The 22,817-nt window shown below is 41.2% G+C and overlaps 2 protein-coding genes across 3 annotated transcripts; one reads left to right on the top strand and one right to left on the bottom strand.

Moving 5' to 3' along the window:
- Nucleotides 1-27: 27 nt before the first annotated feature.
- LOC117426094 (H(+)/Cl(-) exchange transporter 6-like) lies at nucleotides 28-14,361 on the bottom strand. The gene is made up of 23 exons (XM_034905045.2): nucleotides 14,205-14,361; nucleotides 13,099-13,155; nucleotides 12,797-12,862; nucleotides 12,469-12,534; nucleotides 12,258-12,324; nucleotides 11,893-11,999; nucleotides 11,417-11,543; nucleotides 10,532-10,599; nucleotides 10,248-10,306; nucleotides 9,419-9,551; nucleotides 8,858-8,971; nucleotides 8,210-8,376; nucleotides 7,853-7,970; nucleotides 7,207-7,336; nucleotides 6,668-6,821; nucleotides 6,153-6,312; nucleotides 5,529-5,635; nucleotides 5,146-5,332; nucleotides 4,428-4,585; nucleotides 3,742-3,898; nucleotides 3,492-3,599; nucleotides 3,146-3,271; nucleotides 28-2,738 (listed from the first exon to the last, which is right to left on the bottom strand). Exons 1-23 carry the CDS (start codon nucleotides 14,286-14,288, stop codon nucleotides 2,658-2,660), a joined length of 2,601 nt encoding a protein of 866 aa, XP_034760936.2. The 5' UTR covers nucleotides 14,289-14,361; the 3' UTR covers nucleotides 28-2,657.
- Nucleotides 14,362-14,550: 189 nt separating this feature from the next.
- Nucleotides 14,551-22,185, top strand: LOC117425554 (methylenetetrahydrofolate reductase (NADPH)-like). 2 transcript variants are annotated; one of them, XM_034042548.3, is made up of 12 exons: nucleotides 14,551-14,768; nucleotides 16,640-16,902; nucleotides 17,247-17,485; nucleotides 17,897-18,007; nucleotides 18,155-18,348; nucleotides 18,562-18,875; nucleotides 19,033-19,167; nucleotides 19,471-19,651; nucleotides 19,735-19,917; nucleotides 20,176-20,277; nucleotides 20,671-20,790; nucleotides 21,117-22,185. In XM_034042548.3, the coding sequence occupies exons 2-12, from the start codon at nucleotides 16,655-16,657 to the stop codon at nucleotides 21,330-21,332; spliced, it is 2,043 nt and encodes a 680-aa protein (XP_033898439.3). In that variant the 5' UTR covers nucleotides 14,551-14,768; nucleotides 16,640-16,654; the 3' UTR covers nucleotides 21,333-22,185. The 2 variants fall into 2 exon arrangements, with proteins under 2 accessions (XP_033898439.3, XP_033898441.3); XM_034042550.3 differs by having other exon boundaries at nucleotides 14,553-14,768; nucleotides 18,562-18,812.
- Nucleotides 22,186-22,817: the final 632 nt, after the last annotated feature.

Here is a 22,817-nt window from a genome sequence, read left to right as displayed (position 1 = left end):
ACACATTTTTGGAAGTGCACAAAATCGTTAATTTTTTTATTTATTTATTTATTTTTTTTATATCATGGCTAACAGGTGGCACAAATCTGGAACAAAAAATACCAACATATTTTTCTCCAGTAAAAGGAAGCAGCTTATATAATTATCTATACACACACATCACATAAATCCAAAGTGTAGAAAAACAAATCACAAAGACATAAGATTAACATGGGTTTCGTAATACACGAACAATATAATGAATTGAATACTGCATGCTGGCATCGACGACTGAAAAGTTTAGGACGTGGAACAAGAGACCGGTTTACTTTGAAATGCATTATCCCTCCTCAGTTCAACTACATAGTTACACATGTGAATGAAACAAAGCAGGGGCTATATCACTGAAGATGGACATTCATACGAGGTACCATTTTAAGGTGAAACACCTACAGTTAAATGATGGTACAACAGTATTGCAATACAGGGATGGATTGGAAATAAGTTTCTTCTTGATAGTAGAAAAAAATACTTTTTCTTGTCTTATTCCTATGCAATATTGCAAACGCATCTAATGCAGACCATTGGGAAAAATACACACTGAAATTCACTTTATGATAAAGAAACTGATTTTTCTAGTGCGAGAAGATAATCTAGCATTGATACTGACTTTGGTATGGCCATAAGAGGCCGAGAGAGAGAACGATAATTACATCTGAGAATACAAGATACCTGAATCATTTAATAAACGTCGCCAATAATATTAATATATGATTAGGACATGTGATATAATTGGATTTACAAAAATTAAGCACACATTTGCAAACGCTTCAAGGATCTTTACAATTAGTGTTTCCAGTTAACAGAGGTCCCTGTGTAAAAAATGTAAAAACTCATTTATATAAATGCATTAATAAACTGGTTATGGCTGGCAATTGTTTTCTAAAAAAAAAAAATAATAATAAAAAATAAATAAAGCTCTAGTGATTTTTAGTAATTACCCCAATTCATGCAAGATTTGCAGCCCAGATTACACACAGGCTTTTGATTGTTTCAAGATAATTTCACACGTAAATTCCACTGCGATCCTTATTTTGTATAAAGATCCCTTTAACACGGACATACAGTATAGGTCTTGTCAGGGTTTCTATGCACACTGACTTGAAAACAAAAACAGTAAATAATAGGATTTCAACAGTTAACAACGTTAACAGATTATAAAAGCAAATTATATAAATTATACAACTCTGCAAATGCTCAGGTTTTAACACAGGACATGTTCCGAGAGCCAAACTGGAAATAGATAGTCGGCTCAATATAAAACATCACTACTCTAAAGCCTTAACAAAAACACAACTTAGTTTCCTTGCACACTGGCCCTACGGCCAAATCATCTTCTTCACCCTTTAAATCATTACGACAAACCTAAACATTCTCTGTGCAAGTTTTCTATTTCAAGAATTAATCTGCGCTTGCATGTCACAGTGGCGTTTGGAAAATGTTCCCTTAATAAACAAAATGATACAAAAAAAACCTAAACAAACAAGAACAGTACACCTTTTCAGGCTTTGGATCAATTCACAGCAGTTCCCAGCACAAGATATAGTCTTCAAATGCACCCTGTGCATTGATTCGCCCAAATCCAAATACTGTTTAAAGACTATACGCCTCTAAGTGACCTACCAGAAAGGACTAGGTAAGCAGCTGGCTTGTTAAGACTGTGCTATCGTTCAGCTTTATGCTGCATCGTACTGTGGAAGGAACACAAATATTCAGAAATCTTCATAACGTCCCACGACATTCACTGGAATGCATAAGGAAGAGGGTGATATCGGTCTCTACCTTGTCTTGTAAAAAGGCTTAGAAAATTAAAGTTTAAGTGCTAGATAAAAATAAAATAACACAAAACAGAACTAAAAGGGTGGAGTGCACAAACTGCATGAGCCATAAGTCTTTATGTCACTTCATCATCATTATTATTATTATTATTTAATATGTTCTGTTCTCATGAAATATCTCGTGTAAACACACACTCATCTTTCTTTAGATGCATTGTTGAACACGGATGCCAGGTCCCAGAAAACTTATTTTTTTTTTTTTTTTTTAAAGAAGGGGCTAGCTTATGTGTTGTAGCACAGTAATGTTACAAGTAGAGGATTTTGAGAACTTTTCCCCCCTATGATGGTAGGTCTTGTGTTGTATAGTGGACAGTGATTATATGTAATTTACCCTTGATTTTATAAATGGATACAGTAGTGGTGATCTACTCATTACAGTGGTGGATTGGGAACAATCTTAGTGTCAAATCTCCGACACGGATTCATTAAGTATCTCTTTTACAGTTCATGGGTACAAGCTGCACCCCACTTTTTAAGGTATGGCTTAAGAGTTGAGCTTTTCTGATATGTACTTATTTATATCAGAAGTTACTTACAGGCCTCTACAGACCCAAATTATTTATCCAACTAAAATTCCTATAGTTAGAAATGTCTCTTAAAACTATAAAGGTGTACTTCAGACTTTCAGTGCTGAAGTTCGGACTGGGGTTCCTCCTTGGTCGGAGCCATCGGACTTGTTCTAGAAATGGGGTTCGCTGGAAACTCTCCAAATTCTGCCTGGAGCAGGGAGGGGAGTCCAGCTAAATAGAATGATTCAGAAACGTGGACAGTCAAAATGATTCAGATTGTAATGCAGTGCTGCCTCAGTTTGGCTAGTAGAAACTCGTGGGTTAAATTGTGCCTTGTGATTATTCCAACAATCTGAAAAAAAAAAAAAAAAAAAAAAAGTACGTGGTCATTTTGTGCAGCATATTTACATGCGATTGTACATATCAGTAGCTGTATAATGTTTCGCCTTTAGCTGGATGTCTCACAGGGCTCACCTATTTAAACCTAAGCATTACAACTTCATCAGATTTAATGTGCCCATTTTTTGGAGCAGAAGTGCCCCTACAGGAATGGGATGACAGATGCTACTTTTTGTATTATTTTTGAATGACAGTATTAATAAAGAAATATACATTGTGCACCTTCAGCATTTCAGAGATGTGGGTAACACACATGCAGCTTGCAACATATCGAATCAATGCAATACCCCGACACCAGTGCTTTTTGTTCTGAAGCAACCTGGCATCGTGGTCCAGTGACGGCAAAGAATATCCTCTCACCTCTCCGACAGCATTGACTACAGGCAAGTGCCTCAGCCCCATGGTCCGGAAAAGGTTGAATACCTGAGAGACGCGGGTGTTTGGGGAGACAGTGTAGGGGCAAGGGTTCATGTATGGCGCCACATCCTGGAACGAAAACACAATACAAATATCTGAATGCTGACCCCATCAACTGATCTAAACAACAGCAGATCTGTGTAGATCTAATAATAATGCATGCAAGCCCTGTGGGTATATTTCTGTTTATCCTGTTGTATGTGCACAGTGCCAGTAAGGTCCCCCGTCCCCCCTTGTTCCGAGGGTGTGATGTTAACTGTGAACTCGTAGGAGGAGATTCAGGTCTCACCACTATCATACGTGGGTTGAGCAAGGCGAGGTCCAGGTCATGGATATCTGGGTATCGAGGGTAGTCTTCCGTCATCTCAGTGTATGAGAGTCGAGGCTGAGTCGCACTCTTTCATATAAAAATAAATAAAATAAAAACGCACGTTAACACAAATAAGCCAAAAAGGCAGCTTTAAAAAAATAAACTGAGAATACATTTTTGTGCAATGCATTATTTAAAACAAACACCGCTGTCTGGAGTGCAACCTCACCGACTGGTTTTCTGCATAACAGACTCCCCGGATCAGCAGGTTCACTAACTGGGATCGCAGGATCAGGCCGTGGAAGGTCAAAGGTCGGAATCGCTCCTCCATGGTCCACTCCTCGCTAGGGGACTGGTCAGGGTACAGGTTGGGATACGGGACATGTCTGAAATACACACAGGGATACCATCAGAGAATACACATTATGCATGTATTCATCCTTTAACAAGGAATAAACCCATTGAGACCAGAGCCTCTTTTACAAGGTTGTCCTGTATATAAACTAACAGAACTGAATCATTCAACGATCCCTGATATGAAGAGAAATTTGTTTGTACAGGCATGACAAAATGCGCACATCCCAAACTGCAACTACAAATCAGGGATATCAAGGATCACTTACATCCTCAACCGTTTTTGTGATTAAAAAGTAACTAGGTAGGCGGTCTCGTATTATTATAAAATGTAGTTATTTATTTATTTTATTTGGCCCACGTCTTTATCCAAGGCCACTTACAGATGTTACAGGGCAGTACAGGGTTACAATGTAAGCTTAATATTTAAATACAGTGTAGTTTACAGCAAGTGCAAACAACACTACTAAAACACAACATGAACTTGGATGTTCTAGATTGAAGGCGTGGATGTAAAGAATTAGAAACCTTCCAGTTCGGGGCTGTGGTCTCCCCTCTCACCTCCTCGCCAGCATCTGCTGCAGCATGTCCTCTGCCTCCTCTGCCTGCTCGGTGCCGGAGAGCTCGTCACACACGTTGCGCAGCTCGCTCGAGGGGTACGACTTCATGGACTGGCTCCGCCTGCGCTGCTCTCCCGCCCGGGTCAGGATGCTCGACTTCTGCATCAGGAAGGAAAAAAAAGATCCATCACTCTCCCTGTCCGCTCACTCTCAGATCAAGATCAGTTTGTGAAGCTGCGGTCTGCCTGTCTGGTTAGATAGTGCTCCCCTCTTATTATTAACGTTAATATTATTAACTAGTCATTTAGCAAACGCTTTTATCCAAAGGGACTTAGAGACTAGGGTGTGAACTATGCATCAACTGCTTCTGCAGAATCACTTACAACAGGACCTCGGTTTTACGTCTCATCCGAAGGATGGAGCACAAGGAGGATAAGTGACTTGCTCAGGGTCACAGTGAGTCAGTGGCTAAGCCAGGATCTGAACCTCCTGGTAGAAAGTCATTTTCTTTAGCCACTGGACCACCAGGCCTACCTACAGCTTTGTTACATGATAAATTAAATATTGAAAACTGTGAATGGGTCATTCTATAGTAAAATGTACAATTAATTACATTTATGAAATACTGAGTTGTGAATTCTGAACGGGGGCGCTGTCCGAGGAACATTCCCCTTTGTTCAAAGCACTGCCTCCCTCTAGTGGGTGGAGAAAGAAATGACCTTGAATCTTATGTTGTTGCTGATGAGAACGTTCCCCTTCATGAACTCCTTCTCGTTGCCCCGGTTCTCTGTCACCACAGGGAAGGCGTGGTACACCGTGGTCCGCAGAATACTGACCAGAGACTGGATGCGGGTGTGAGGGTACACATACGTCAGGTTTGGCTCCATGATGTCGCTAGCTGTTAGCCTTTTGGAGAAATTAATAATGGGGAAAAAAAAGAGGGCAAAACAAACTTCAGAATAAAAACTCAGTCTAGTCATGGGATACAGTTCTTAAGAAATACAGGATCTGTATCTCCCAGCTGACCTGCTCATGAAACAGCAGCACTTGCAATATTCAGAAATAGGAATTTGAATTTCAACAATGCTTTCTCTGCACTTACTTATCCATCTCCACCTCAGTCTCCCATTCCAGCAGCGGGACTCCTCTTAGCATTATGTGAATATCGTATATTCCTTTGTTAAAGAAATCTCCAGTCCACTTTGCTACCTGCAAACACACCATTAAAAACACAGCTGTGTGTATCCTGCGATTGGAAACGTGACCGTCTGCACTAAAAGCCTCTTTTCATCTCTGCAAAGGAGGCTTTGCCTGTTTTAAAAACCAGTTAAGAACCTTTGAAGTCGTCTAAATCCATATTAATGTGTAACTCATGTTAAAAATAAATAGTCTGATAAATTGACAATCCACTTAATGGACTTCCGGATCCTCAACACTGTACTGTATTAGCATGTTGAAAATAGACTTTCAAATGAATAAAGAAGAAAAAAAAGGGTCAGGGTTTGTGATAAAGCTGAATTTATAAACGTATTCTATTTTGTAATGTGAGTGACTAGGAACTTTCTGCTCCATTTAGGACTGAGATCCTCAGATGCTATATTTAACATGTCTGTTCTTCACTTTTTAAATTGTTAATTATAAATATTTACAAAAAAAAAAAGCAGACACGTTTGCAGTAAAACAGGTCCACTTTGCACAAGGAGCATGAAGGCTCCTGCGTTCCTACCATGAGGGTGATCATGATGGGGAGTCCGTAGGTGATCTCATTGGTCGACTCAATCAGGATGACAGTGAGGCTAATGGTCATCCTGACCACACCCCCAAGAAACGATGCGGCGCCAACCAACGCGAAGGTCCCGGAGTAAACGTGATCCATCCCTATGTAGCTACAAAACGACAAGGACAGAAAACATCAACCTTCTTCAACCAATTCAAGACCTTTGCTTTATTAAAAAAAAAAAAAACTTTAGCTAGGACTTTCTACGTTCCCCATTCAGACAACCAAAACAGAACACATCTACTATTTCATAAAAGTACCAGGTACACTTATTTAAGAGCTATTTCATACATTAAAGTAATGTCTGGTCATAGCCCCCACTCCGATTTAAATCGGAATTCCGAATTATGACCCCCACCCCCCCAGACTGTTAACCAAGCAGATTAGGGTACGGTACTGAGGAGTTTCGTTTCTTGGCTCTTCTTTCTTAATCTCTGTTCATAGCACTGCACAGATTTGCTCACGTTTTCAGGATGTTAGCTACTAGCCGCCCGTAGGCAGCTCCGCACAGCAGGGATGGCACAAACAGCCCGCTGGGTACAGATATGCCGTAGGTCCAACAAGCCAGCAGAAAATACAGCACGAAGAAAATAGACAAGGAAACCGGACTGAAGGTACCTGCAAATCACAACAGAGAAGAGAGGCGGCTCGATGACATTTTAAAACCCCCCAAAAAAGCAAACAAAAACGAACACAACATGATCGATATAGTTAAGGACTCAGATTTAAGAGTCGGTGCAAGCCGATTGTAATCCATTGTATGCTTTCCTGAAACGATAGTCTGCACGTTGTAGGTTTAGGGGAATTAATCCATATTACAATTGCATGCATATAAATCGCAATTTCTGGTCGCACTGCCAAGCAAAATAATATTTCGTATTTGGTTGCAAAGCCGGTGCTCTTCCGGTTGTAATATCTGTCTGACCACCAGGTGTCGCTGACATACAGTGTGCACAGGCTCTCAATGTACAGGGGGGACGGGTGCAGAGAGAGCAGTCCTTACTGTCTTGGTGGAAGAGCTGGTGAATAGCCACCTCTTGTGGGTTAAAGAACAGTGTGGCCATGTCATTGTAGGTTTTGTTGGGACAGAAGAAAGTTTTGATGGTGGAGTTCACATCCTCAGAGTTGGAAACCTGGAATTAAAAGCACATTTATAGTAAAAAAAAAAAAAAAACACACCACCACACACAACAACCTAGATACATGATATAAAAAAAAAAGATAAAAGCATTTCTGGTTTTCTAAAGGCAATAGACACTACAGCCCCGGAATTCACAACAATACTTGGGTATACTGTAGTAAAATCACTGACCCATTATCTAGGTACATACCACATGTGTCATTAATGACTTACCCCGGATTACTTAGTTATACAGGAAAGTTGCTGAAATGCACAGTACTGCTCAACATACACCACATCCCTGAGGAATTGTATGCATTCGGTTGCTGTAGTTCAGAATGGGTTATCAGTGTCTTTTACAGCATGCATTACGTTTTAAACCAGCTTTCATTGCATTTATTTCAAGAGGAACCACCGTGAAATGTTGTCTGTGCCAGTGTTGCACTGTACATGCAGAGGATGAAGGCAAGCGATTTGTAAACTGATATAGTAACACACTAAACTGCATCACAAACCAAAGCGAACGTACATGCGTGGCGTTGTCAGTGTTGGTGGGGGACGAGAGATCTCGGCATTCTCCCAAAGTCATGGACGCAACAAACAGCACTATGGTGGTTACCATGGTGACCAGCAGGCTCTCCAGAACCCTGAGAAAGAAGAAAAAAAAAAGAAAGTTCACAGCTGGCTAACAGATTTAATGGCTACATAATTCAAATAAATGAACATCCCATATTGCAGTCACCTTTAGGAATGCAACTTAAAGGCTTTTGCAGACACTGGCAATGGTTCCAATTCATTCGTGTAAATCTGAAAGTTTTATTCATACCAAAACATTTGCAATGAAATTATAATATATATCTTGGTCAGCAATCTTGATCCAGAATACCTGACAAACTTTGCTTTGGGGTGAACGTTCCTCATGCGGTACTTGGCTAATCTCTTGTTCAAGCAGTTGAACAAAGCGCCCAGCAGGCCGCCGAATATCCCCATCACAACGAAGAAGGCCAGGTCGACCGCGGTCCACAGGTGACACTTCTTATCAGAATCCGAGCACTGAGACACAAAGCAGAGGGGCCACAATTAAAATCAGCAGCACCATTAGCAAAAAAAAAAGTTTAAAGTATTAAATAGGAATGTTTAATAATTAAATTAGATCTCCCTAGTACGAGTAAATGGACGACACTCTCCCAAACTTATATTCCTCCTTCAGAGCAATTCGAATTTTATTATTATTATTTAATTGGCAGATGCCTTTATCCAAGGTTACTTACAGGTGTTACAGGGCAGTACCGGGTTACAATGCAAGATTAACATTTAAATACTGTAGAGTTTACAGCAAGTGTAAAAAAAAAAACTACTAAAATACGATATGAACTAGGATGCAACAAGTTAGATCTACAATGACATATTAGTACTGCAATAGTGCAAGGACAGTGCATTCGCTGAGGATCCAGTAATGTGGCGCTTAGGTTAGGCAAGTCCAGTGCAGAGTAGGAGGGGCGGATCAAGAGATCTACGATGTAGAAGTACCAACCTTAAACTCTCCGAAGTTCAGCAGCCCTGGTAATTGAAAAGAACCCCAGCTGTTATACAGAATCCCAGAGCGGAAGAAATTCAGAGTGAAAGTGGCAGACATGGAGCAGAAGAGCTGGGGAGAGAAGAACAGCGGCACAGGAAAGCAGAGTTAAACAGCAGCATTATACATCTATTAGAGATCCGATTCATTTTGGATACTGCTATACTAAAACTGCTTACTTCACACTCCTATACTAAAACGGCATACTTCTGTCATTATATCAGCCGTAACTATAAAACACTTCAGTGGTACATGTAATAATACTAAAATACAGTATCCATTACGATAAATGTTTAGACTAGAAATCTTTCTTGGCATCTCTCATTACGGTGCATTCCTCTTACAGTTTACAGCACTTCCAATTTTTGCACTGCACTTAAAGCCACCCACGGTCAAATGCTGTAACTGTCATTTCCCTGAATGGGATTGTAACTTGTACAGGGATCTTAAACATGGAAGACCTTGCACCTCACATCCCAGGTATCCGATACTATACATACAGCATTAATATCTTCATACCACTTTCCATGTGAGCTCCTGGTTCCAGAAGGAGGACCCCTCCTCCAGGCTAAACAGTGTGCCCCCAATGGGAGCTCCGAAAGCAGCCGCTACCCCAGCTGCAGCCCCGGCTGAGACAAAATCTCTCTTATCCCTGAAGGAAACACAAGGGGGAAGAAAATGAACTACCGACAGTCTGTCCTACAGGCTTGCATCTCAGTGCAACAAACATCCTTATCTGACTCCTGCTCATGCTATGCCAAGCGAAGGCAAGTGTGTCCCAAATGCGATACGCGTTAACTCCAGGGATCTCTTTGCCATCGCAAACAAAAAAAGATTCTTCTTTCCACTGATCACACTATTAGTCTGTAGTCAGAAAGCATTTACCCCAGTTTTACATTAACCCATTAAGTGCCATTCGTCCTCATTTGAGGACAGGCTACTTTGTAATGTTTTGGAGCATTTTTAACTTGCATCTACCTGTTATTTGAATTCTCTAAATGTAATGTATCAAATTACATACACAGCTGTGATTGTGGTACTTAATGGGTTAAGCATGCTCTTCTGCTGTTAATGATGGTGTTAAAAGGATTGAAAATGTTAGTTCTGCGTTTGCAGTAGAGATTGTGCACATCCAATAAGTCAATGTGCATACCAGGTCTTTTCACATACCTGCTGCCACTACTGATTTTGACTGCAGCTGTGCAGAAGATGAAAGAGATGTACAAACATGAACAAAACCTACATGAACTGAGGAGTTTTAGGAACATGTGTCTTTAATATGACGTCCCAGTTAACATATTTCACACTCTAAGGTTTACACAGCCCAAACTGCAATCCACAGACTCACCTGTCAGTGCGGAAGTATGGAAAGTTGAAGCGGATCTTTTTAAAAGTGATGCTCTGAAACTAGAAGAAAGAAAGAAGTCTTAATAATTGTATTCAAGAACAAGTTTTCATCCATGCACCAGATTCTCAATGCTCTCTGGCTTGATTTCTAGCATCAGCAATCACACAGCAAATAGGAATGAAGCCTCCTTGACCAAAATTGCCATGCCACAGTTACATATGTTCATTGTTTTGCTTTCAGACACACAACGGCCCCGATTAGAATAAGGCAGTGCAGCTCCCTACCTGAGGTAGTCCTGCTCCTACTATAGCACCACTATGAATCATTGGACCTTCCTTTCCCACAAACAGACCTGCGAAAGGAGACGATAATGATTAATTAGATAGCTTGTTATGTACATGTTACATGGATAGGAGCTAGATTTACACTGCGTCTCATGCTTAAAAAAAAAAAAAAAGTATTGCAATCAAGATTAGCTCGAGCAAAAAACAGTTTGTCTCACAAACTCAACATGTTGTCCCGTTTTCAACACCGATGCTCGAAAAACATATTAGTCAATATCCAAGAAAAACACATTTATTTATTCCCAGTAGTATTGATGGAAATTTTAAACTGCAACCAATTTCATCATATTTTTATTTAAAATTTTATATTAAAAATCAACATATGGGCTGCAGTGCCTGCATTATTCTCTCTCTCATATATATATTTTTTTATTAATATATTATTTAATAATAATATATATTATTATTTATTTCTTAGCAGACGCCGTTATCCAGGGAGACTTACAATTGTAACAAGACATCAAATTATATTATTACATACAATTACATAATTTTTTTTACACATTATTTTTACATACAATTACCCATTTATACAGTTGGGTTTTTACTGGAGCAATCTAGGTAAAGTACCTTGCTCTAGGGTACAGCAGCAGTGTCCCCCACCTGGGATTGAACCCACGACCCTCTGGTCAAGAGTCCAGAGCCCTAACCACTACTCCACACACATAAAAATAAAACTTTATACTGGTAATTATCATATTACAAAAAGACAGGAGTCTTGTTATATGAGGGATAACAGACAACCACGTGAACATTTTTTATACAATACATTAAATAACTGCAACTTAGTTCAAATAAAGCACCAATCAGACTGGCGCTTCCTACCTCCAGCTACAGTGAAGAGAACTCCCACAGCTTTGCACACGAAGGTGCGCAGCCGGACTATTCCAGGAATCTTCACCCCGTTGAGGTAACATTTAATCTCAGGAATCCCTGACCCAGCAGCCACTGGCTGAATAAATAGAAAAGTAAAAGGACTACATTTTGAGGTGGTGATCATCTTGAAATAAAATCTGCAGGTGTATTTACTGTATATGCAATACGATTCTGCAGAGCAGCAATACAGGCAAGGCTGGGACAACAGAGCAGCCCAATTCCAATTCCTGTTTCCAATCCCATTCCAAGGAAACAGGAAAGGAAACTGATTTAAAAAAAGGATTTGGGGGAAAAAAAGGGAATTGACTCCAATCCTGACTACTAGTACTAGGATAACTAAAATATAAATAAATAAATAAATAAATAAATAAAAGCTGCAATGCTAAAAACACCACCAAAAAAAAAAAACAGTATTTGAACCTTACTTCAATTAGAACCAGAACACTGGCTATGAAGATGAAGGTCATATTGAAAGCTAGCAGTTCTAGTAGAGACAGGGCAAGACATCCCTTTTCAGTACACGCCTCCACAGCTGTACGGCATCGATCAAGGAAAAGACAACACGCTTGTCTGACGGGCAATACACTGCAAAGTGAATAAACAGTGGAGCTCACGGTTCTGTTACAGATCTGAGACTGCCAGACCAGGGCATTGTGAGAGGCTATGTAATCTCTATTGTGAAAACAGAAAGCTATATGTATTCAATGTAACCATCCTCCCCAAATAAAACCAAAAAAAAAAAAAAAAAACATGTAACAGTTAGTTAAGTTTCTTGGGTTTGAAAGGATACATTTTTCAACAATGCTGAACTTCAAGTGAGAGAAGAGACGTACAAAGAAATCAACAAACAGCCCCACCTGAAATGGAAAAACAACTGCATCATTTCTATTTAAATTGACCTGATGTAAATTTGTCATTGCGATTATCCAGTACAATCTTAATCTAATTCTCCATTTCTAAACATGATAAGTCATGCAACGCAATACAGCCAAGCAACTTACCAACCCAGTGCAGGCTCCAATTGCAAAGACAACAATCCACTTCACCACTTCATACTTCCTGGCTTTCTAGATTCGAGAACAAAACAAAAACCAACATTGGATTCAAGTCATCAGCGCTCATTACCCATCGTGCCATTGAACAGCTTGGATGTATGGGCTTCTGTTTTCTAGAATGAAACAGGGAATAATAACCATTAGGGTGGGTGGTCTTGGCTCTGCGGGTACAACACTGGCTGAAGTGTGACATGCACGTGTAGATCTGTGATCTGTACAGTACAGTCAGATGAAGCACACCGCGAGATCATCTGGGAGATTTACCCTTCAGTACCTTGTTATCCATGCCATCCAGAACCTCCATGAATGGTTCATTGATGCACCTGTCATAGTCCAAACTCTGCAAAAAAAGAAAACAAAAAAATATATATATACCAGTAAAAAATGCACCTCTAAGTGCGATGCTTACAGATATGCAGGAACTCTGTGCATCAGCTGGGGGAAATGCTCAGGGTGTGTGAATTCTTTCTTTGAACTGATATTGATTGGATGATCAATAATTCATAGATTCTGCCTGCTGTGTGCGTGTGTGTGTGTGTGTGCGTCTTCAGATGTCTGAACAGCTGTCGGTCTCACCTCATAGTCTTTCCTTGGTAGAATCTCATCTTCTCCATGTGTCTCCCCTAGGATTGTCTGTCAGAAAGAAATCAAAAAGTTCAAATGTAAAGCAGGCATTACTTTAAACTTATCATAGACAGTACTAAGCCGTGCAAGCATAAATGGAAGCTGGGAATAAGTTAGTTCAGAACAGATTGTAAAAAGTACTTTTTTTTTTTGCTTTACAAATGTACAGAATAGCTTCAATGAGAAGCATTACTTTTTTTTTTTTAAGAAGGCAGATGGTGCACTATAAATGGAGGAGCCTTGATTGGTGGTAATAACAGCCTCTTCTTGTTCCCACATATTATATTATGTTCTTAATATTGCCATTTAACTTGCTAAAATACAATAAAATAAAAACTTTACACGTAACTAAAAAAATATATTTATATCAGTAACAAGCTTTTACTGTTCATCCTTTAAATCAGTCTGCTTCCATAGTACAATCTACTCCCTCCTAAACATCAGTGTCCCAGGTTATTCAAAGCCTTCCCATTGTAGACAAAGCATCGCCCATGTTGTGCCAGGAGTATTGTATGTGTGAGGAGAGTCCCTGATTTTCTGTATTACAAGCTTAATGTGTGAAATAACGATGTAGTACGTGTTTAGTAACGCCTCGAGTTATCGGATCTCCCGGCACTACACTGGGTAACTTGTTAATTTATGTGTTAATTGCCGAGTACTTTTGTTCAGCATTCAACTACAGTCCTCGGTCAATATTTCCTTCACGTATAGTTAGAAAAACATATCGTAACCGTTAAACCCATGCATAACAAATGCATTCACCCAAAAGTAGTGTTTTTATTCTACAATACCATAATAATACGTCAAATACGTATAACGTTGACTGCATTTCTGCTATACTATTTTATTAACTTAAAAAAACAAATCACCATCCTAATCCACTGTATATGCTATAAAACAATACGAGCTTATTGTGTTTCACTGGACCGGGTTCATGTGTGATTGTAATTCAATGGGAGGGGTAAACACTAGCAGCACTGAAATTAAATGAAACGCGTATTATAGACATAAGTCTAAAAAATGCGTATGTGTCAAAAATAGGAAAACAATATGCTCGCCCATTGTAGGAGTTCCTCGGGGGTCCTGGTCTCTCCCTCCCCACAGCAGCATTGGCAACACAGACACCTCCTGCAACACGCCATCTTCACTGCTTCATCATCCTGCGAATGACAACACTCGCATCATGTGACCCGAGGCTACCACATTGTCAGGTGGGGGTGGGAACGAGGTGCATGTGATGAAGTTGCAATGGAGGCTGCCATTAGTAATGGCATTCTTCACCGTAATCTGGCGGGGCGGGGCGGGGCGGGGCGGGCGGTGTAGGGGGGTGGTGGGGGGGGCCTTGGAAGAAGAGCGTTCGTTTTAAATTCCCTGTCACCTGATATAAACAATGAACAGTTTTGTGCCCGCCCATTAAAAGCTGACGACCAAGCTCGGTTTATCCAAGCATGCGTGTTTTTTTTTCCCCACTAAATAAGGAAGACCTGCAGCACGTGGTGCATTCTATTTAATCCAGTTCCCCCCTCAGTGCGGGGACTGTGGAGCTGAGTAATGAATCGGAGCGTGAAGTGAGAGAAAAACAACTAAGGGAGACTGGAGCCGAGCAACGAGTTGTATAGGCGGTATGTTTCATGCATTAGTAGCTCTGTGTCCATAATCTTGGGCGGTGTCTGTTTTTACATTTTAAGAGAACAACAATAATACTAGCCTGTAATACACACGTGCGACCGTAAGTGACAGAACCAGTGTGCTAAAAAAATGAATGAACATGGATTTTAAACGCACATTGAAATAGATGGTATAGTAACACTGTTATAAATTTGCAATGTATGTGTAGCTAGTTTGAGATCGTAAATTTGAAAGTTACAGTAACTTCATTCGTATCACAACTGTAATAACGTATTTATTTGGCTGTGTGAGTTGACAATGCATTGTCGTGTTAGACAAAAGCCATTTAAATTGGAAACCCTTTGAAAACTATTATTTTATTAACTCCCTTTTTGGTTTATATAAAATGAATTGCATCAAACCTTTATGTATTTGTGTATCTGTGGGACATTCAAAAGCAGACGGGGATAAACAACGCTTATTTATTAAACAAAGGGGTTTACAATTATTTGTGTTGAGAAAAAAATAAAACCCGTATATTTATATTTGTCTGTTTTATATGTATTGTTAGTAATTGGAGAAACCTTTTAGGTTGCTCCCAACATATTCAAAGCAGAGACTATACTGCAGTTACGATAGTACGGTTAACCCCAAAAAAAGTTACACAAGATACAGGGTGAAGACAGCTATGGCTTCACTTGCTGAACATTGCCTTGCCAGTTATTTGTTACTTAAATGCTGTATGCCAAACAGCAAAGTTTCTCGTTGACAGATTACTGTAAACCTTTGCATTCTGTATTTTATCTAGGACTGGGTGCCCCATGTAAAACTGACGTCATTTTAACTACTTCGGTGCACTGATATTTCTGCTCCTAGCATTGCCTTGCCCAGTCTCTCTCTTAGTTAAACGTCTGACACGACAGTTACTGCGCTGATTAGACAGTAGCAAAGAAACGATTTTAATCACAGATGCTCACGTTATTCTTGTGCCGGGACGTTCTGTCTCAGTACAGCCGATGTTCAGACTTCATCTGTTCGTTCGGAAAATTTGTCAGCGCTTTGAATTGTTCTGTAGCTGTAGTGATAAAGGAGAATGTTGCGAACCTGATGAATGAACCAGTCTGGCCTTGCCATGAAACGTACTAGTCACCTGGTACACCAGAATAAATCACAGGCAGCTGCTGCAACACGGGGACACACTGCAGTTCAGTAAACAGGGTAGGACTTGGACTGCAAACACAGAACTCTGGATGGGAGATTGTAAGTGAACAAAAATCTTATACTAGCACGGAGGGTGTATTTTAATATGTATGGGTTACCCACCAATATAAGGCATGCAGTGCAGTGTTAGACTGTCTTCTGAGAAATTAGATGTAGTTGATTGTTAAATAAAACGTTACTGATTGCTTCAGTGTCCTTGATAAAGACTTAACATGTGTGCAGTACAGATAAGCATGTTCTATACTCCCCTGCCTCATACTGTACCTTAATCAACAGGCCCTGGAACTGTATGTTCATACGAGGTTATCTAGTGTTTGATTGAAACTAAGGTTTCTTTCGTGACACATTAGTAATTTGAGCAGTCTTAGATGTGCAAGGGACTTCAGGCTGACTCACAACACAAAGAGGCAGCTGATGAAATGAATCTGTAACATGTGTCAAATTATATGTCTAGCCCTGGAGTTCTGGTCTTTGTACAACACTGTTCTAAATTGAACCAATTATACCTCCATCCAGACCCAAACATTGTTTCCACTGTGTGTGTGTGTGATTTGGTCTAACTGAATTTACCCACCACTAGGAACCGGACAGGCACTGATGGCCGGAATGGCCTTGTTTTCAAATTTTTTATTTTTCTCTTCTCTCTCTCCTGTGTGCTGTGCAGTAAAGGCTTTCTGCCATGGTGAACCAGGTCCACTGCACTGACAGCAACGGCCCTCTGGCCAAGTACGAGTCGAGCGGGACCAGCAGCAGCGGGGGTGACAGCTCCAAGGAGAGCTCCCGCTGCTCCACACCCCTCCTCGACAGCGACCGCACGGACCGGCTGCGTGAGAAGATGCGACACCGCATGGAGTCCGGAGACCGGTGGTTCTCCCTGGAGTTCTTCCCCCCTCGCACAGCCAGTGGAGCCGTCAACTTGATCTCCAGGTGAGGGTCTGGCTGATTTTGTTGTGGATTACACCTATTCAGCTGAAACGTCCAATCTTACAATTTTACTCTTTAAAAACCGGAGTAATCAGACCAATCGCAGTCCTGGAGGGTCGTTCCACTCCTGGTCTTTGTTCTAACCCTGTTCTGGATTGTTCTGAACCCCCATCCGGACCTTGAAGTAGTTAATTATTTCATCTGTTAAACCTGGAGTGGAATAGCCCTCCAGGACCGTGATTGAACACCCCATGTTTAATGCATTCTTTTAAAGTTTAGTTGTTTTTTTTTTTTTTTTACAGGCTCTGTTTTAATAATTTATTTATTTTGCTCCCGTCCCTGGTTAGGTTTGACCGCATGGGTGCAGGCGGGCCTCTCTTCATTGACGTGACCTGGCACCCAGCGGGGGACCCAGGTTCGGACAAGGAGACCTCGTCCATGATGATCGCCAGCACAGCGGTCAACTACTGCGGCCTGGAGAGCGTGCTGCACATCACCTGCTGTAACCAGAGCAAGGAGAAGATCAGCCAGCACCTGATCAAGGCCAAAAAGCTGGGCCTCAAGAACATCATGGCTCTCCGTGGAGGTAGGGCTGAACATCCAGAAGACTGGGGGACTTGAAATGCAATCGCTGAGCTTTTAGAATGCAAAACAGTCCTTGTTGTCGACTAGTGGTTAAGAAGTGATGTTTATTATCAGTACAGTGCTCCCCCTTTTTATAAGGCTGTGGAACAGATTATAAGACAGTACGGTCATGGCTCCCATTTGCCCCATAATGCCATCACACTAAGGCTAGTATTCTCGTTTATAAGGCGGAACACAAACAGCGCGGTCTCTTAACCACGGCTCCCGACTACAGCATTATAAAGGGGGAGCACTGTATTATAATTTGGAAGGAAACTCTTTGTTGCAGGTAGAAGGTGCTAGCCGAAACGTTTGACTACTTGACTCTTGTGCTTGTGGAGTTTAAATAGTCGACTGGTATTTTTTTCCCTAGACCCCATTGGAAACGAGTGGGAAGAGGAGGCAGGAGGCTTTAGCTATGCCACAGAGCTTGTCAAACACGTTCGCTGTGAATTTGAGGATTACTTTGATATCTGTGTCGCTGGTAAGTTTTGGACAGAGGCTTGGTATGTTCTCAGAATCTCATGGATACTTATGCATGACTTGTGTGGTTGGGGCACTTAATGTGCATCGCTTGTTTGTGTCCTACACGGTGGATATGTGTGCTAACCTTGATCCTCTGGTTTCAAAGGCTACCCCACTGGTCACCCAGAAGCCAAGAGCTATGAGGAGGACCTGAGACACCTGAAGGAGAAGGTGGATGCGGGGGCTGACTTCATCGTCACTCAGCTGTTCTTCCGGTCCGAGACCTTTCTTAAGTTCTTGAAGGACTGTCGAGCCATCGGCATCACCTGCCCCATTGTGCCGGGAATATTTCCCATACAGGTACTGAGCCTGCGCAGAGATTTCATTTGAGGTTCCAGCACTCAAATCATCAACCCTACTGAGGTCAAATCTGTAAGAAACTTTAACGCAAGCAGACAAACATCTTTTTTGGCTAATTTCAAGAATTGAAATTTCATCTGTAGCGCGATTATAAACTAGCGCACCTTATGAAGATTATTTATTTCTGTGTATCGCTGCTGTCTCTCGTGTCAGGGTTACCAGTCTCTGCGACAGTTGGTGAAACTGTCTAAGCTGGAGGTGCCTGAGGAAATCAAGGAGGTGATGGAGCCCATCAAAGACAATGACGCTGCTATCCGTAACTACGGCATTGACCAGGCTGTGGAGATGTGCAAGGTGCTGCTGCACAGCGGAGAGGTGCCAGGGCTCCACTTCTACACCCTCAACAGAGAGGTGGCCACCATGGAAGTGCTGAGACGGCTCGGGCTGTGGCTGGAGGACCCAAGGTCAGGACCTCTTCAGAAGTCAACCCATTGCCCATGTATGAGTACCAGGACAGAAGACCTGAGGTTGTAAAGGGGCGAGGTCATTCCAGGGCTGTTGCCACTACTTTCGCATACTTTTTACAGCTTGTAAATATTCAAAAAATGATTGGCACATGTACTGTTACTAGGAAGTCGTGTGCTATGCAGCTCCTTGATTTCAATGTGTATTTTGTGTCTTCAGGCGACCCCTACCTTGGGCAGTCAGTGCTCACCCGAAGCGTAAAGTGGAGGATGTGAGGCCGATCTTCTGGGCTTCCAGACCGAAGAGTTATATTTACCGAACACAGGACTGGGACGAGTTTCCCAATGGAAGATGGTACGTTCTGTACCTCAACCAGGTCTGGGGGACTGGGGGGGGGGGGTTCATCAGGTAGAAGTCCGAAGTGGTTTTGCATTTGCCGATCTCAGAATTATGTATAACATGTATTTATTTATTTTGCAAAATGTGAACTTGATAAGATAAAATACTGCAAACAATAAAAATGAAGAAACCGTGTATATTTAACCCTTTTGAGGTGCACAAGGAATTGAGCGGTTGTTCAAACACTTAACACGTGTACTTGACTGGGCTCTTTTTTTTTTAAAACATTTTTTATTAATGAGTCGCTTCTTGTTTCAGGGGTAACTCGTCCTCTCCTGCTTTCGGCGAGCTCAACGATTACTACCTGTTTTACCTGAAGAGCAGGTGTGCCAAGGATGCTCTGCTGAAGATGTGGGGAGAGGAGCTGATGAGCGAGGAGAGTGTCTATGAGGTGTTCACCTGCTACATCGCTGGGAAGCCAAACCACAACGGACACAAAGTAAGAGGGGGGAGATATCTGTAAAAACCTGGCCCCACTGCTGCAGTGTCTGCTGTGCATCCCTAACAACCCTGTCCATTTAGGTGACGTGTTTGCCGTGGAATGATGACCCCCTGGCTTCTGAGACCAACCTGCTGAAAGAAGAGCTGGAGAAAGTGAACCGCCGAGGCGTTCTGACCATCAACTCCCAGCCCAACATCAACGGCAAGCCCTCCTCGGATCCCATCGTGGGTTGGGGCCCCAGCGGGGGATACGTCTTCCAGAAGGTGAGGCCAGCTGCAGGGAACAAACAGACATCTATTACACAGTGGTTTCTGCGCTTTCACCACGTGTTGCTCTCTGCAGATTCCTGTAGATCGCTGTTTGAGTAGCTGACATTGAGATGCGCCCAGGCTATTGCAATGGAAACACATGCATGGTTTTAATGTGGGATTAGTCTTGGAATCTGCCTGGGAACAGACCCAAGACTTGTATTGAAAGTTAGATAATCTTCAATCTTCATGACTGTTGCCTTCAATCCACAGGCATATATGGAGTTCTTTACTTCCAGTGAGAACGTCTCTGCACTTCTTAAAGTACTCAAGAAGTATGAGCCTCGTGTTAACTACCATATTGTCAATGTTAAGGTAAGAAATGGCAACCCTGTATTCTTTTTTTGGAGCATTTTTAACTGGCATCTACCTGTTGTATATAACTATATTGTCGTGATAACTTGCTCTTAATTTTGTTAACTGTATCAAATTACATAAGGCTTGTGTCTTTGATTTTTTTTTATTGAATTTTCATATGAAGAAATGTAATTAATAGTTGGCAGTTTGGGTATATTAATTCATAGAAGAAATTCAGATTTTAATTTGAATGATTTTTTTTGCAGGTCTGTTTATTCTCATAGATTTAAGCAATGCTTTTAAAAGTGCATTTTTACTAACAAGAGCCCTATCTCCATAACCAGCAATCGATTTACAGGAATGTTCCCATTTTTTTTTAAAAAAGCATGCATAATCCATTCTGAATTTCAGGGCGAGAATGTAACAAACGCTCATGACATGCAGCCAAATGCTGTGACCTGGGGGATCTTTCCAGGCAGAGAGATCATTCAGCCAACGGTAGTGGACCCAGTCAGCTTCATGTCTTGGAAGGTAAAGGAGTGTTCTGTAGTAAAGGCCCTTGTTTGACGCTGGTACAGCCCTGCTAAGAAAGCATGCACTCAATGCAAGATGGTAAAGATGATTACATACCTGCATGTGTTAACAGCAGTTATAGCTTTACAACGCGTCAGTGAAAAAAGATTGCGAAATGCTGTTGTGCTGATCAAGTATAATGAGGAGAGTGTGCTGCCGTTTTTGCCAAGTTTTTTTTATTTTTTTAATTTGTTTTCTGTGAACTTTTTGTAATTAGCTCACCTGAAAGCTAGGCTCCCAAGCTCAAGCCTCTCACCATGTGTCTTTCTCCATTTCTTATGCAGGATGAAGCCTTTGCTCTGTGGATCGAGCAGTGGGCCAAGCTGTACGAGGAGGAGTCCCCTTCACGCATGATCATACAGTACATCCACGATAACTATTACCTGGTGAACCTAGTGGACAATGACTTCCCGCTGGAGAGCTGCCTGTGGCAGGTGATTGAGGACATGTGCAAGCTGCTTGACTCTCCAGTCGAGCATCCAGCTGAGCTCCAGCCCTGAACTGGGCTCCAGGACTCCCAATACATTCCTTTTGAATGATGCATTCTCTGTTTCTAACTCCTACGCATTTTTAAAAAATGCTTTTCTTGGATATAGAATGTATACCTTTTAAAACAGAAAAGGGAATTCTTATGCAAGATAGACATTGTACTGTTTCAGCCCTTAGTACAAAAATCACTACATGTGGCGTTCCTATTTTTAATTCTCTTTATTTCTGTTTTTTTTTTTTTTTACACCTCCTGTGTGTCCCTCCTGAATATAATCACTACCCTGTAAAACTACAGACTGCACAAGACCAAATTATCACTGTCCATAAACTTATCACCATAGAGGGCAGTGTTTGACAGAGTCATTACTTACCCTTTTTAAGACAAACAAATTGTCAGTCCTTGACAAAGTATACTTAAGACATTTTAGTCCCAATTCATTCTGTTTCAGCAGAGTGCTGTATGTGTACTGACTTGCCTGTCAGACATGCGTCACTTAGAGTGAATCCCACAGCTACGGGCTCTTTCACATTCAGCTTTCTTAGTACTGTCTGTTTACATATTTATTTTATATTTAAAATTGTCGGTGTTAAGTGAAAGAAAGAACAATAGTATTATTGTGACTCCTCACTGAACTGAATGAGAACTGATCATGCAAATTCTTGAAAATGAAATGCTGCTTTTGTAGATGTTGTAACGGGGAAAATAAAAACATCTACAACATTTTACCTTGAAACTGCGAGATCTACTTTTAACATTCCTACTGGAAATATTTTATAGTACATTTCTAGTAGTACATTTGTTTTTTTTACTGTATGTGTAACTTGTATAGTGCATGTCTGAAACAATAAAAAAGTGTGCCTTAATCTCCTCTATCAAAGCACTGTATGAATCCAGAAGCACACAATGCATTGGCTTCAGTAAATGAGAAGCAGTGGTTATGACTCCAAAGCATACGTTGCAGCTGTTCAGTTTATGCTGTTGTAAAAATTCAGAGATTGTATTGGGGGCTGGGCAGGGTAACATAACTGTTGGATCACACCACAGTGAACTCACTGGCCTCTTTCTTTGGGGGAGGGGGAGAAGCGAGCTGGAATTGGAGCTGCAGTTCCTCCCTGCCAAATGGAATGCTTTTGAATGTGTAAAAAGGTCAGGCTGTACTCAACTGGACATTCTCACTCTCACTGTGAGAGAGAGAGCAACTGTTAATATATCTGGCCTCCCTGTGTCTCCAGTACTTGTTTCCTCGTGACATATCATCCATAACAATGAAACACGCAATAGCGTAGAAATTAGAAACACTAAAAGAAACTTACAATGTAATGACAAGTGCTTCGACTAGTCTTTCAATACGTTCGCAGTGCAGATTGATAAAACATCTTAAGCAAACACTGTGTAATTGAAATATAATTCAACCTTAGCTGCAATCACTTATTCAAAAGAAACATGTGAGGACAAGTAAAAAAAAAAAAAAAAAAAACGGAGGTGCAGAAGGAGA

Source organism: Acipenser ruthenus, chromosome 27 (assembly GCF_902713425.1).
Source record: "Acipenser ruthenus chromosome 27, fAciRut3.2 maternal haplotype, whole genome shotgun sequence".
Lineage (NCBI taxonomy): Eukaryota > Metazoa > Chordata > Actinopteri > Acipenseriformes > Acipenseridae > Acipenser > Acipenser ruthenus.
This window is presented reverse-complemented; position numbering and strand designations above follow the sequence as displayed.